Source organism: Trematomus bernacchii, unplaced genomic scaffold (assembly GCF_902827165.1).
Source record: "Trematomus bernacchii unplaced genomic scaffold, fTreBer1.1, whole genome shotgun sequence".
Classification (NCBI taxonomy): Eukaryota; Metazoa; Chordata; class Actinopteri; order Perciformes; family Nototheniidae; genus Trematomus; species Trematomus bernacchii.
In genome coordinates, this window is record NW_022987547.1 from 5,838,728 (window position 1) to 5,854,618 (window position 15,891).

The following is a 15,891-nucleotide window of genomic DNA, read 5'->3' on the forward strand; positions in this document are numbered from 1 at the left end:
GAATACTCGCAGATTAAAACGAGCACACAGTTTACTGAAGGGCAAACACAACATCCACACATAGATTATGAACAATATAATAGTTAGTCATTTAAAGGCTGAAGAAAGTCTCCGATTCCTCTTTTTAAGACGTCTGTGACATCAACTGACCCCATGACAGGGGAACTGACACCAAACTATCAGGAAATGAAATGTTAACCAGGCTTTTGTCCCACTTTTGAGTGGCATTTATAAACAGCCATATTATGTGATATTCGTGTGTGGGCATCATTTAAGGAACATATCAAATTATCATTATTACATACATACAGTAGAGGCAAAGTGTAAGATAAGAGAGCTTTTGAGAAGCGACACAGAGACGATCATCTGTAGCAATGATGCAACATGTTCTGGTCAACAAGTTTTTTTGGTTTCATAAATAGCGCTGGCAGTGGCAGCTCAATTTCTTTAATTAATATCATGATACGATGATTCATTCCAGGCCTCGCGGCTATTACTTTATCTTGGCAGCATTTAAAAGGCGATTACATTATCTTGAAATTGGAAAGTGGGTGTTATTTACTGCTTCTTCAAGATGAGTCCAGTGTTTGACTAAAATCATGACCAAGCAGTCTGTTGTGTTTTTAATCTCTGTTGTAGAGTCTCATTTAGACTTCTCAGTACATCCGTGAGATACATGTAAAGAATGAAGCCGTTTAAACACATTTTGCTGACCTGCGACCGACTTCACACACACATTTGTTATTCAAACATGTTTGGCGTGTGTGTGTGTGTCCAGCAGCTGCAGGGCGTCTGGGCAGCAGATGTGACTGACGGTACCTGCGTGGCTGTCAACAACAAGTACAGACTGATGGCCTTTGGCTGTGCCAGGTACGTGTCTCTCTGTCTGAATATTTCCAAAAAAGTGAAATCCTGTATCTGTCTGTTTGCACCCTTGTGTTACAGAGGTACATTGTTGTCCTTGTGGTGTGTGTCCAGTGTGAGAATCTGTCCGTTTGTGTTTGCAGAGGCTTACCTAGTGTGTGCTTGTTAGACACTCCTAATGGATTGTGCAATCTGTCAGGTTGGCAGGAATTCCTCATTTCTCCCTCCTCTACTTCTCAATCTCAGTCTGAAAGTTGTCTGGGTTTTGTACCTCATTGACGCACATGCAGTAGTCTTTTTCTTTGTCATATTTGCCCTAACAAGGAGATAAAGTAGAGGATAAGATCAGTCATGCTGTAGAAGAGGAAAATATTTTCAGTCTTTAGAGCAATTTGGGATTTTGCACCTTTGAAAACGCCCTTTTAGATCAAAGTGCTTATTACTCTGATGTGATTTTCACCTATGAATGAGCAGGAGGTAACATGTCAGTTAGCAGCAATTGAAGAAACTAGATTAAAGCCTCTATGATTAAGAATTTGCACACACACAACTCAAATAATGACCTTGATCGTGTTTTTGAGTTAGAGGTACATGCTTGTGTGTGTGTGTGTGCAGTCAACGAGAGGTGTAGCTTGGAGGTGCAGCTCTAAATTACAGCCCCAGGTCACTGACAGTGAAGCAGCCTACTGACCTGTAGCTGTTTGTTCATGTTGTATTACTGCACAGCTTTTACTCCCTGAAGCAACTTGTTATGACTGATAAAGTGTGTTTGTTTCCATCACAGCGGCTCAGTGCTGGTGTACATGATAGACACCGCGACAGGATCAATGCAGCTCTCACACAAACTGGAGCTCACCCCCAAACACTACCCAGGTATCACAACACATCTCTCTCTTTCCTTCTCACTGTCTGGTTGTCCCTCTCCTCTCTGGTCACAGATCATTTGCATTCCTTCAGTTTCCTTTGTCTTGGGTTCACAGGCCTGTTATTCCCCTCAGGTCACATCTGTTTTAGTCCTGTAATAGGATCTAAAGCCATGGCTCCCCCTAGTGGTGGAACAGCCTTCATAGGGCCAACACCATTCTAACAATGAACCGAATTCATTTATCCATTACTCGCTGGTCTTAAATACCATATTAAATTAAGTTTCCTCAAGAAAATGGCATGAGAAGGTATTAAAATGTCTTAAATCTAATTAAGGAATAGTGTAAATATTTTCTATTGCCTGCTAGGCAGTGATTGGCCGGTATGAAATGTTATTGTATCTGAAAATGGGCCCTCTGAAGACGTCACCCATTTGTGGAACTGAGGCAGCACCATTAGACCTATAATAAGTTCTGTCACTTCTTCTCGCTGCGCTTGTGCATCACATTGTCTTCTATTCAGAAAGTCATTCTCTAGTAAGTCTTGATACATGTGGAGATTTTTTTGCGAGCATACAGAAGGAAGGTACATAAACAAAACACTAATCAACTACTGCCAGAGTTTTAAACTAGAACTATATCATTCTGTAATATCAAACTCATTCAGAAGTGTTACCTCTGGGACAAAAACTAACTGGAATGTGTGTGTGAGAAAAGATTCTTTAACAAGCTCTGCCAGCTTAGCCTGTTAATAATAATAATAATAAAGTAATACATAAATAATAAATCACAATATAACGTGATTCAGTGTGAAATGTGAGAGAATACATCAATAAATCAATTGCCCCTTTGTAAAAGCATTACTCCATTTAAAATGTAAAACTATAACTAAAGCTTTTTTACTTTTATGTGTTCTTTCCCTGTTCAGACATTTATAACAAGACGGGTGCAGTCAAGCTGATCTGCTGGTCACCTGACTACAGTGTTACCATGGTTACATGGGAGTGTGGCGGCCTATCGCTGTGGAGTGTCTTCGGAGCTCACCTCATCTGCACTCTGGGCGAGGACTTTGCGTAGGTGGACACACACACACACACACACACACACACACACACACACACACACACACACACACACACACACACACACAGAGAAAAGGACTAATGCAAACTTCATGAAATGCAAATTCCATTCAAACATTTTTTGAATGTGCCCTCTCCTCAGGTATCGTTCTGATGGTACCAAGAAGGAACCAATTAAAATCAGCTCTATGGCAAGTGGATTATTTAATACCGTCTCACCCACATTTTTACCATTTAAAGGAATTTAAAACGGTTAATATGTTAAGAAATATAATAAGAGAGTTGAAGTTACATAAATCAATAAAATGTTTAAAATGATATAAACAATGGCTACAAACGAGTCGTATGAGTGCAGGTGTCATGTTTCTAGATACTATCCACTTCATCCTGCTTTTTCTTTATTAAATGTTTTATTGGATGTATTTAAATACTTTCTCTACTCATATATAATTTACCTTTGACATGTTAATGTTTTTTGTTATCATTTTGCATAATGACTTGCACTCTTCCCCCTCCAGAGCTGGGGAGCGGAGGGCTACCACCTTTGGGTGATCCCTATCAAGCAGGAGAAGAAGAAGAAGCAGGAGGAGCAGGAGGAGGTGGAGGACATGGAGACCCCTCCTCACCCCACCCTGCAGGCTGGCATACTGCAGTTCCACTTCATCAAAAGTGCCCTCACAGTCAACCCGTGCACGGTGAGAAAAAGATACATCGTCAGTTTTTTTGTACACGCATACGCACACTTCAAATACTAATTATCTATGTGTTCCCCTCGGCCGTATAGAGTAACCAGGAGCAGGTGTTGCTGCACGGGGAAGACCGCCTCTACCTGACCTGTGGTGACCCGTCGCAGGTCAACAATCCCTCTGACACACACCCACACACACACGTACACCCGCACGACGGCAGCCCGCTGCACCACCCCCCCAACCCCGACTCCTCTCTCTCTCAGGGACTCAGCACTTTACTGGGACACAAGCACTGGCACGTGGTCCAGGTAAGGATCATCACACCTGGTTTTGGGAGATTTATGTAACACAGTCAGAGTTTTTGAAATATTTATTGGGACATATATTATATTTGACTGCAGCCTCAGGCCAAGTAAATGTAAATCTACAAGTGAACGCTACAAACAGTCTCTTATGAAAAGCAGAAATCATCTAATATCTGGCATTATAGCTAGACTTTAAAATGATTGATCTAGTTGTCTGCATATTTCAGTATGATTTAGAGCTCAAGCTGCAACAAATGAAAACCATCATGCACTGAGAGCAACTGCATCTGCTTGGTAGTTATTTATTCAATAATCTGTGTGTTTTATTTAATGCGTAAAATGTATAGTTTCTTATCTTTTATTCATCATTTTTGTCTTCCTCCAGATTCACAGCACATACCTAGAGAGCAACTGGCCTATAAGGGTAAGTATCCAAATGTTTGTGTTTGTGTTTGTGTCCTGCTTCCTGCTTCAATAGGTCGCATGTCAGGAAAGTTGTGAGTCATTCAAAACATATATTAAATAATCTTTGAAATGATCCGGTTCATAGGCATCTGGTTCCTCTAACCTTAGTCACAGTCATCATTTCTCCCATGTGTGCTCAAACTCAGAAGCTGCTATAGTCCTGTGTCCACAAAGCAGTATTGTTTACAAAGTACACTAATCATACTGCCTTCACAAGGTTGTGTATATAAGCTGAATTAGAAAAGCCTATAAAGCACATTGTGTATGATAGATGGCTTTACAAACAAACCTGACTGAGCTACTATATCAGTAGCTAATGCGATTAAAACTGTTTTTGTTTATTGTGTTAGTGAGTATGTGAGTATGCGAAGTATGTATGTATGTGAGTATGCTCTGTCAATACATTACATTTTATTGTTTGCCTTATTGACTTGTGTGTATGTGTGTGTGCAGTTTGCAGCCATAGACACAGTAGGCCAGTGCATGGCTGTAGCAGGGAGGCGGGGCTTTGCACACTACTCCTTATTCACCAGGAAATGGAAGCTGTTTGGAAACATCACTCAGGTATGTGACATTATAGACCAAGATAAATAACATGTTAAATGACATCTTTTCTAGATTTATTTAAAATATTCTCTATTTTTTAGATGTTGTCCAGATTAAACATGATGGTCGTTATCTTCTGTATTATGATCTAGCTTTCAAAACATAATTTAAGCGTCTTGTTGGGAATCTTAGGTTTGTTAAGTGTGAAAATATTGCCAGTTGTGTTTCATGCTCAAATAAAAAAAACGTGTGTTTGCATGTGTGTGTGTAGGAGCAGAACATGACGGTGACAGGAGGGCTGGCTTGGTGGAAGGACTTTGTGGTGGTGGCCTGTTACAATTATACAGACCAGCAAGAGCAGGTGAGACTGAAGCACCACCTTTATTTCCTCTTAAATTCCCCTTTCTGTTTATCTAGATTCCAGTTGTGTAAGTCAGGTTCTGACGTTTCCTTCTGTTGATTCTAGTTGAGGCTCTATCAGCGCTCAGCAAACCTGGACAACGCCTTTGCATCCGTCACTAAACTGCAGTCAGACACTCTGCTGCTGAACGTCTTCAGAGACATGGTCATCCTGTTCAGAGCCGACTGCACCATCTGCCTCTACAGCCTGGAGCGGAGGAACGACAGGTACACATCACACCTTCAGTCTTACATTCAGAACTAGCATAGCTCCCACTGTTGCATGTCTGACTCTGGCTAGAAAAACCCTATGTTAATTAAATATACTATAAATTATATTTTCCCGGGCAAATCTCAGTCATTTGTATCCTTATAAACCTTCTCCCACTATATTCTATGTGTTGGCCCTTTCAATGTAAGAATTGGCCAAAATCTTCTAAATAAACTAGATTTCCTTTGAAGATTAAGATCAAGAGTAAGATCAACTTTTAATAATCCCTGAGGGGAAATTCAGCACCAGTAGTCATCATATTGTTAGGTAATATGTTACTCTGCCACATTTTCCCTTGGGAAAAGAAGCATTTAGTAAAAGCTATTGACTCGACACGACAGAAGTGTTCCTCAGCATTATGTCTGTTGAGATTATACATTGTTTTTAATGAAGTGTTTGGCGGTCTTCATAACCTTTACATGTTGCCAAATCTGTAAGGATTCCTGCTTACTTCCTTATTTTTGGTGACATTTATTTCAAGTCAGATACAAGCAATTCATTAAATCAGGGAACCTTCGTGAATAAAACATTAAAGTGAGCAACATCAAGTTCTCTGCCAACATTGACTGCATTGACTGCATTGACGTTTAATGAAAATGAGATTCTGTTTGGCAGTCGAATGCTGTTCCCTCGGATACGGAAAGCCCTGCATTTCTTTGCGTTAGGATTTGTTGGCGCTTTAGTGGTTTACCTGGAAGATATGATTCTGCCTTTTAATAATGTTCGCCTTTATTTCCTGTTTCAGTCCACACCCGACAGCCAGTGTGGAGTTGTTGCAGGAGGTGTCGATGTCTCGCTACATCCCTCACCCCGCCCTGGTGGTCTCCGTCACACTCACCTCTGTGCGCACAGAGACCGGCATCACATTGAAAGCCCCGCAGCAGGTAACACAGTAACAGACACATTCTGACCTATACTGCCTCTAAAGGTGCAAGTACCTTCATGTTTAACATATGTGTGTGTGTGTCCATCTCAGGCCTGCATGGCAGAGAGCATCATGTTGAATCTGGCTGGCCAGCTGATCATGCTGCAGAGGGACCGCTCAGGGCCGCAGGTACGGGAGAAGGAGACGTCTGCCAACTCCAAGAAGCTGGTGAGTCCAAACAATAACCAATGCATTGTCTCCAGTTTTACTTTAAAGGTCCCCTATTATAGTCTTTTTCATCAATATATCATATTTCTCAGTTATATCCAAAACATGTCTCTGAAGTAGGCCTGTTGCGATAAGCAATTAATTGACTTATTGTACGATAAATAAAAATGAACTCGATAACTTTTCTGACCTCGATAAATTGCTGTTTACATAATGATGTGACCAGCATTTTAGCCAGATGCGCTGTGGCTGCGGGCCACTCTACCGGCCAGGCGCGCTGTGGCTGCGGGCCACTCTACCGGCCAGGCGCGCTGTGGCTGCGGGCCACTCTACCGGCCAGGCGCGCTGTGGCTGCGGGCCACTCTACCGGCCAGGCGCGCTGTGCCCCCACCATGCCGACTTACTTTATTTAAAAATAATAATAATTTACTACTGCATTTTCACAAATGCAATTGTGTGTTTTGGCCACAAGAGAGCTCTGTTTTCAAGCCTGAGTCTATTTAATTTATTGTTTTGGTTGTGTGATTTATTTAATAATTTTTTTATAATTTAATTTATTTGTTTTATTTATTATATATCATTTATATATTTAAATATTATTTCACATTTCATTTGCAATGTTGAATGTTCAATAAAAAAGGATGTTCTTGAATTATTATTATATATTATCATTATGTCAGTGGTCTAAAATGGTCTTACAACGGTGCCGACAATATTATCGTTTATCGCAATAATTTCCGGGAAAATGTATCGTCCAACAAAATGAATTATCGTGACGGGCCTACTCTGAAGTGTTTGGATCGAAATACCAAACAGATCATGCATTGTAGCATCCCATAATCCCCCCTGTTTCAAAAGTGCTGATTCTCTGTCTGTTACTTTAGATGAAAATAAGGAGCCCCTCTGAGAGATATTTGGTCTAATAAAAAAAAATGTTGCTCTAGGAGGAGATTCAGGTGATAAGGTGGGCGGTGTTACCTTGGTTGGTGATTGGCTAATGGTTACACAAGCCAAAACAATATTATGACATCACAAAGTGGCCAAAATCTGATCAGCTCATTTTCAGACAGGATTTTATATAAATGGATCAGGACAAAAAGAGAGGGGGTCTTTTTTCCTGAAACTTTCAGAATCTCTTTACACAGAGGGGACACATGTTTATGTATAAAATACATGAAAAAGTGGATCTTGCATAATGGGTGACCTTTGTAAGTTGTTTCTTCCTTTGAAATGCTACAAAAACATGCATGGGGAACAATGAACCAATATTGAGACAGCTTGTTTGAGTTTTACATAATTGATTTATCCCATTTGCAAGCCTCCTAACTGACTGGGGAAATGTTGCTTACAAATCACTGGTGTTCATATTCGTTTCCTGTGCTAGCTTATATCACAGATGCATTCAACGTTCAGTAGTTGATGGCAGGGGATGTTGATGCTGGCCCTGATTACTTTTTCTTACGGGGCTATTTCTATCAGATCTGTAGCCTTTGGTGTCACTGGCTTATGTTAAATATTGTTCAAGCATACTAAAGTGCCAGTGATGGTGAACAGTAACCAGAGGTTTGTCCTATAAAAGACACTGTTGGGGGTTAGTTATAATCTTTAACGTCAGTGGTCTTAAAACCTTAAGCAACTTCACACATCTTGTCAATAGAAACATAACACAACCTGCACCCACAAAAGGGTGTTATACAAGTTTAGGTTAGATTTGTTGTCCCCAGGAGCAGCATATTAAGTCTAGGTTGTGTTATATATATATATATTATAAATCCCTTTCCTTCTCCCCTAGCTACAATTTTGTCCTCCTGTGGTGCTGGCCCAGTGTGTGGAGAACGTGTGGACCACCTGTCGCTCCAACAGGAAGAAGCGCCACCTGCTGGAGGCCCTGTGGTTGTCCTGCGGCGAGGCGGGCATGAAGGTGTGGCTGCCTCTGTTTCCCCGAGACCACCGCAAGCCCCACTCCTTCCTCTCCAGACGCATCATGCTGCCCTTCCACATCAACATCTACCCTCTGGCCGTGCTGTTCGAGGACGCCCTGGTGCTGGGGGCCTCCAACGAGACGGTGCTCTACGACGGGCTGCAGGGACCCTCTGAGCCGCTGGAGGCGCTGTTCCCCTACTGCACCGTGGAGAGGACCTCCCAGATCTACCTCCACCACATCCTGAGGCAGCTGCTGGTGCGCAACCTGGGTGAACAGGTACGAGGAGCCGCCATGCTTAGGGAAAAATCAACATGAGTGTACTTACGCATTCTGTGGTCTGTGTAAGGGGTAATAAAACAGTTCCATTACATGATGAGGCTTTGCTTGTTTGCACTCCTACAAAGTACATACACTCTTTTCCATTACTTTAAAACAATTTGATTTTTTTTCATAGAAAAGCCATATGGTACATCAATGGGAACCACAGTTACAGAATAAAAACAACCAGTGATCGTCGTAGTCTTAACTTCTATTGTACATCGACTGAAGAGCCATGCTTTTGAATTTGTTCCCTGTTTGTTCTTCTCTTGAAGTCATACAAAATTCAAACACGCATTCATAACCAAAACAAACCAGTAAACCAAAAAGGGAGAGAGTAATGAGCAAACTGACAGACAAAAAAAGAATACAAATAAAAGGAAACAGTAACAATTAACAAAAAGAAACAAAATTCAAGAACAAAAGAACAGATGAGGGACGGTGTCTCCGTTAGACAAAAATGGACGACATTTGAAGAAGGTTGAGAAGGGCTGCCACTTCGAATCGCCTCTCAGAGATGATTTCATCTTTTCCAGTTTTAGGAAAGACCTAACATCCCTGAGCCACTTATTTGGAAGTGTTTTTATTCCATGACTTAACGTCCTCTCTACCACAGGCTTTGATGCTGGCTCAGTCCTGTGCCTCCCTGCCCTACTTCCCCCACGTCATGGAGCTGATGGTGCACGTGGTGCTGGAGGAAGAGGCCACGTCGCGGGAGCCCATCCCCGACCCTCTGCTGCCCACCGTGGCCAAGTTCATCACCGAGTTCCCCCTCTTCCTCCAGACCATCGTCCACTGTGCCAGGAAGACGGAGTACGCCCTGTGGAACTACCTGTTTGCCGCCGTGGGAAATCCCAAAGATCTGTTTGAGGAGTGTCTCATGGCCCAAGACCTGGACACAGCAGCCTCCTATCTGATTATACTGCAGGTAGAGACACGATGACACTGCATGTTCATTATCAGTTAGCTGTTCAGAGCATAATGCAGAGATTATCAGACATCTTTTGCCTATTTAGCCTATTAATAACTATAAAAAAAAGTCTCATTTCTAGTGTGACCACAAATTAATTCATTTTGATACCTGACCTAAAACTGTTCAGGGTGTCATGCTATCAAAAAAAGCTCACAGTCTCCATCTTTCTCCATTTCTGCTCCTTCTCTCTCTCTGTGAAGAACATGGAGGTTCCAGCAGTGAGCAGACAACACGCCACTTTACTCTTCAACACGGCACTCGAGCAGGGCAAGTGGGACCTCTGCCGGCACATGATCCGATTCCTCAAAGCCATCGGATCTGGGGAGATGGATACTCCTCCCCCAACACCCACCACTCAGGTAGAGAACTTTAAATAATCTCTACAAACATTTATTTCCTTTGTTTGACACTTTTCTTTGACTAGCTCTATAGAAATCAGTCAGCAATCTGTTGGAATCTGTCCAACATTTTTTTATCTCAATTGTGTTTTTATTCATCAACATTGAAAATGCCACCTTATTGTTTTCCCTAATCCACAAAACCTGAAAAAAGTGGAATAATATGGTATAAAATAAGTCATTTAATTCCTATCCATTTGCCATGTAAATTCCTGCTTTAAAACAAGTACCAATGTATTCATTCCTGATGTTTAAATAGTAACAACTATTCAAAAAGCAGACAATCAAAGTGAGTAAATGACATTTTATAACAATTCAACATAAAGAGGCAACTCACAGAAGGGCAGAACAAGCATCAATTTAGTTGGTAGTAATCTGTCCTTGATTTAGCAAGTCTGAGACCACATTATTCTTTTCCCCCATACACATTTTACCGTAACATGAAAGTTGAACTGTGCGTCTCTGTGTTTAGGAACCCAGCAGCTCAAGTGGCGGTTTTGAGTTCTTCAGAAATCGCAGCATCAGTTTGTCGCAGTCAGCGGACGCCATCGCTACGGGGAAGTTCAACCTGCAGAAGACCTTCAGTATGCCCTCGGGACCCTCTGTTAAAGGGTATGGACACACTATTGACACAGGGTATGTTTTGTTCAAAATATCCTCACAGCAACATCTAAATTCTTCCTCTCCTTCTTCCTGTGTTCTTCCTGTCAGTCGGGAGGTGGACTGTGCGGAGAACATGTACATCGACCTGATGCTGTGGCGTCACGCCCGCCACCTCCTGGAGCAGGTCCGCCTCCGAGACCTGGGATGCTTCTCCGCACAGCTGGGCTTCGAACTCATCGGCTGGTTGTGTCGGGAACGGAACCGCGTGGCCCGGGTCGAGGACTTCGTGTCTGCGTTGAAGCGACTCCATAAAGACTTCCTCTGGCCCTTCCCTGTTATCCCCGTGGGAAGCATCAGCTCGCCTCTGAAGAACGGACGCTGTCGCCCAGGTGAGCGAGACACGATCCAGGAAACACAGGAGCTGTCTGGGGAAACTTCAGACAGTTTTTAGGTTTTATTAAAGGTCGCCTATTATACTCTTTTTCATCAATATATTATAGTTATCGGTTATATATAAAACATGTCTCTGAAGTGTTGGGTCAAAATACCAAACGGATCATTGTAGCATCCCATAATCCCCTCTGTTTCAGCCCTGTTTCAACCTTACCTTGGTTGGTTATTGGCTAATAGTTACACAACCCACAAAAACATTATGACATCATAAAGTGGCCAAAATCTGATCAGCTCATTTTCAGACAGGATTTTGAGAGAAGGTCTTTACACAGAGGGGACACATGTTTATGTATAAAAGACATGAAAAGGTGGATTTAGCATGATAGGTGACCTTTAACATGAACCAAAGTTGGCCCTCTGCTTCCCCAGTTAGCAATACTCTCAGCTCTATCCTAATATTTCATGTTGTGTTTTTGTTGTTTCCTAAGCGCTGAGCACTCGGCTGTTGAAGTCTCAGTCGGCTGACAGTCTGCTGAACAGCGACATGGACACGGGGCCCCTTCAGGCGGACAACACCAGCCACAGCTGGCTGGACAGGCTGGAGGACAGAGCCAAGGACATGGACACGGCCTCCTCCGCCCACTCCAACCAACACTCCCCACAGACACACGACGCCTTCCTGTCTCTGCTCACCAACAAAGGTAAAACGCAGTTACTAACAGGAGATGTATTTCAATGAATCCCTATTTCCTCTCTTAATCCTTCTCTTTCTCTCCCCTCTAGTGGAGGAGTACAGCGTGGGCTCGGCCACAGACCTGACGGAGACCAGCTCGGTGGTGGATGGTGATTGGATGATGGTTGATGAGAACTCGTCCACTTTGAGTCTCAGTCAGGCCGAGTTGGAGCACATCTCCATGGAGCTGGCTAACAAAGGCCCGCACAAGTCACAGGTGCAGCTCAGGTGAGACCCTAAACATCCCTAACTCTGTATTGATCCAATCATAAGCCTGTATTTGACAGCGGTGCCTCTCTTTCCCTTCAGGTATCTCCTTCATGTGTTCATGGAGGCGGGCTGTCTGGAGTGGTGTGTGGTGATTGGTTTGATCCTGCGGGACGCCAACGTCATAAAGCAGGTGATCTGCTTCCTGGACAGCCCCGAGGTCCCCCAGGAAACTGTGCAGAGCATCCGGAACGGCCTATTGGCTGTCGACTCGTGGGTGTCCACTAACTGGTGGGTGTAACTTTGAAGTGTAATGAAATAGGTATTTTTGGAATCAGAATATAAGTGATTAGTAGCCATTATGTGATGAACTCTACAGCATTGGTTAAGGCAGCTGTGAACACAAACATGAAATAAGCATTTGAACCCTCTGGATGTTTGTGATGTGAGATTCAAGCTTAGTTTCTTTAGAGAGCACATTTTAAAACAACAGAGGTTGACCAAAGTCAAACATCCAACAATGCAATGTATAGGAAATCTTAAAACATTAAAAAAAATAGATACAACCAGAACAGTGCACATTTCCCTGTTGTGAGACTTGTATATCGTTTTCTTGTCTTAACAATGACAGTGGCGTGTATAAAACAAAATGAGGCCAAATTCATTCATAAATACATATCACAGTATTCATTTGTGCCCATTCTTCAAATAAATTAAATAAATTAAAGTTGGAAACATTTTCAAACTAATCTTAGTTAAAAGCCCAATCACTTATTTGCATATCAAATCTTTTTATAAGCAATCTGAAGCTTCTGTTTTAAGGCATGAGCTGCAAACTAAATCAAGTCAACCCTATGGAGAGCTGTGATGAAGGCTGTTGTGTTTCTAACAGCATTTTCCAGTATCAAGAATCATTGACCTACATTGGATTGATTTTTCCAACTTATAACTGAACTTAAGAGGCAATAAACCTCACCTCTAGTGAGCGGCCCAGCCCTTCATATATTTTTCTGTATGTGGACCTCGGTGAAAAAATCAAAACATTGTAGAAAATGTACCCACTCTGACCTCTTTCCCTCCTCACTCTCATCCTTTCTCCAGCCTGGGCTACAAGCCCTTCCTGAGCCTGATCCAGCCCCAGCTGCAGGACCTGATGGAGGCGGCGGTGGAGGCGGTGCAGCCCGAGGCCTTCCAGCCCACCAGCCAGAGCTCCAAGCTGGGCGGCTCCGAGGGTCCGGGAGGGGCCGCGGCGCCCCGGGCGGAGGACATCCGAGGAGTAGCGGCTCCTCTGGGCCTCGCCCTGCCCTCCCTGGAACCCCCGGGAGGGTTCCCCCGTCCCCCCTCTGAGGACTGTCCCCCCGAACAGACGGAGGAGCAGAGGGAGGAGGAGGGGGGGACCTACGACTGCACCCTGTCATGAAGCCAGGAGCCTCCTCTGGACTCACACCTGTGACAGAGGGGGGCGCAGCAGGGGCTGGACTGGAAATATACTCTTGTTGGAGTGTGTGTGTGTCTGAGTGTGTGTGTGTGTGTGTGCGTGTGTGTGCAGAAAGTACCTCTCCTGCAGGTTCTTACTTCAGTCAGTATTATCCACTCTTCAGATGTACCCCCCTGTGGATACCGAGCTACAAACCGGACATCTCACAGACCATAATGTGCTGTTAGACAAAAGCCACCTGTCAGTTTGTGCGTCTATACATCAGGTGTGTGGAAGCTGTGGACCAGCACATTTGATTTTTTCAAATTCCAAGACAAATATTCTGTGTGCGTAGCTTTTGTTTGACACTCAAGTTCAACTGGAGGCTTTGGAACGTTTTATTTGTGTCACTGTCCAGACAAGAAGCTCCATTGTTTCCTTTGGTGTAATGTGTGCAAGAATCAGTTCAAAGACGAGCCCTGAGTGTGTTAGCATCATGCTACATCGCCTAGCAAAACGTAGAACAAAGCTCTAGTCGTGAACCATTTACAGGAAGTGTGTCTGAGCCCACGGCGTGCACGAGAGGTGTTTCATACTTTCATACCTCATATGATTTAAAAATATTTTGTGATACCTTTTTCAATAATGTAACAGTGTACAAAATAACATTATTTTTCTATCCATTACACCTCACCCTTCTTGAGCCTCCCCTGAGAAGCATGGTATGAATTCTTTGAGAAGTGGCGCCCTGAGCATTTCTCAGAATACGATCGCTGAGTGTGCGGATTAGTTTCCAAACACATTTCATACACCACCTTTGCTGATACCCAGACCCAAATATGTCCGAGTGCGCTGTCTGATATTCTTCATGTGTTCCAGATGTAAGACAACAATCAGAGCAGTGTTGAGCAGATTTAAAGCGCCATAAAATATAAAACCAAATGATGTGATATGTTCTCCAGCTTTTAAACACACATTTGGGTTTAAGTGTCCGTCTGGGAAATGAGAATGTGTTTTCCTTTCATCAGCGAGGCAGATTTTGTGTTATTAAATCCATCCTACTCTGAAGACTTCATACTTATTGAAAGAGGATCCATCCCTTCCCTCAGCAGCAGTGTTAACAGTCAGTATCATTTTTAAAGTGAGAATGGTTGCATTGGCTATGTAATGGAAGAATTGTAATCATATCACCTCCCTGAACCTCTAAGACTATGATTTCTGGTTTGTGTGGATTATCTGGATGCGTGTACCACATTGTATTGAGAACGTGTTGATTTGCTTGGTGACTCATCACATGCAAAATTATTTTAATTGTATTAGTCTTCATTTATGGGATTATTTATTGGCATTATAGCTGCCTCTGAATTTTGCTCGGTTTGTTTTTAATGACTGATAACAGACTTGTCCCCCTTTAATGAAATCAAACTCGTGTATTGGCTCTCTACCGCAGGAACTAAACGGTTCATCAGTCAGTATTATATTGTGCAATGTATCGAAATGTTACTCAGCTTTATTTTTGTATGTTCTTTTCCCCAGCTTTTACTGAACATGATAGACCAAATTATATTTTATAGATACCAGTTAGCTCTCTTGTAATGAGATGAGTCGGGTGTCGTATCTGTATGAAATTCTTCAATGTATGAATTGCCTGTTTTGTTCAAACACTCACAAAAGGGCAGAGTGATGAACTTAACATAACCCCCCCCCCCCCCCCCCCCCCTCTGAACAAGCGTACAGCAACACTACGCTGCTCTGCTGTACGCTTTACTTGAAAAACGGTAACACGACGAACCAAAGACTTGACGTCCAGAGGCCTTCTGCTCCCACCGGTTGCTTCAAATCGAGTGTCTCACAACGCAAAAGGGGAGACAACAAACACCCTCACCCCCCCCCCCCTCTCTCCTTCCCCCCTCCTCTCTCCTCAGAAACTAACCATTGATGCTCAAACTCATTCTGACGAGACAGTTTCCTAGGGAAATGATGAATACTGCAGATGTTTTCTGGTTCCCTTCTCTGCAGGTGGGGGCAGGTCATGGTACTCCAGGTGCATCCCCCCCTCCCTCCGTGTACAGTTTAAATTGTTGCCTGATTCCTGAGTAGATTTTTTTTTTTTTTTTCTGGGGCATCGGCAGCAAACACCCTCAGTGCAGTGTAAAGATACTCTCTTGTACATTTGCCTTTTCTACTCATGTTTGGTTTTCTACTTCATTTTTTTTCCTTGTACATAAAGACCAATAAATTATTTTTAAAAATGATGAGTGGCCTGTGTTTCTGCTGTTTGTTTTTACATGTAGTTATGAGTTACTAACAATATTCTATATAGAAGAAACCCTGAAATCTAATAAAAC

General features: G+C 42.9%; 1 protein-coding gene across 2 annotated transcripts in view; it reads left to right on the plus strand.

Annotated features, from left to right (window-relative positions):
* ric1 (RIC1 homolog, RAB6A GEF complex partner 1) overlaps nucleotides 1-15,798 on the plus strand; it is a 36,582-nt gene extending 20,784 nt beyond the window's left edge. The window contains exons 7-27 of one of the 2 annotated variants that reach the window (XM_034123227.1): nucleotides 779-870; nucleotides 1,649-1,737; nucleotides 2,656-2,800; nucleotides 2,952-3,000; nucleotides 3,328-3,504; nucleotides 3,594-3,806; nucleotides 4,189-4,227; nucleotides 4,722-4,832; nucleotides 5,086-5,175; nucleotides 5,281-5,441; nucleotides 6,230-6,368; nucleotides 6,461-6,577; nucleotides 8,370-8,777; nucleotides 9,436-9,747; nucleotides 9,993-10,151; nucleotides 10,663-10,802; nucleotides 10,902-11,182; nucleotides 11,675-11,887; nucleotides 11,970-12,147; nucleotides 12,229-12,417; nucleotides 13,228-15,798. In XM_034123227.1, the coding sequence (XP_033979118.1) occupies nucleotides 779-870; nucleotides 1,649-1,737; nucleotides 2,656-2,800; nucleotides 2,952-3,000; nucleotides 3,328-3,504; nucleotides 3,594-3,806; nucleotides 4,189-4,227; nucleotides 4,722-4,832; nucleotides 5,086-5,175; nucleotides 5,281-5,441; nucleotides 6,230-6,368; nucleotides 6,461-6,577; nucleotides 8,370-8,777; nucleotides 9,436-9,747; nucleotides 9,993-10,151; nucleotides 10,663-10,802; nucleotides 10,902-11,182; nucleotides 11,675-11,887; nucleotides 11,970-12,147; nucleotides 12,229-12,417; nucleotides 13,228-13,546 (3,621 nt within the window). In that variant the 3' untranslated portion in view covers nucleotides 13,547-15,798. The remainder of the gene's footprint in view (nucleotides 1-778; nucleotides 871-1,648; nucleotides 1,738-2,655; nucleotides 2,801-2,951; nucleotides 3,001-3,327; nucleotides 3,505-3,593; nucleotides 3,807-4,188; nucleotides 4,228-4,721; nucleotides 4,833-5,085; nucleotides 5,176-5,280; nucleotides 5,442-6,229; nucleotides 6,369-6,460; nucleotides 6,578-8,369; nucleotides 8,778-9,435; nucleotides 9,748-9,992; nucleotides 10,152-10,662; nucleotides 10,803-10,901; nucleotides 11,183-11,674; nucleotides 11,888-11,969; nucleotides 12,148-12,228; nucleotides 12,418-13,227) is intronic. The other variant, XM_034123228.1, reaches the window with a different exon arrangement.
* The last annotated feature ends 93 nt before the right edge of the window (nucleotides 15,799-15,891 follow it).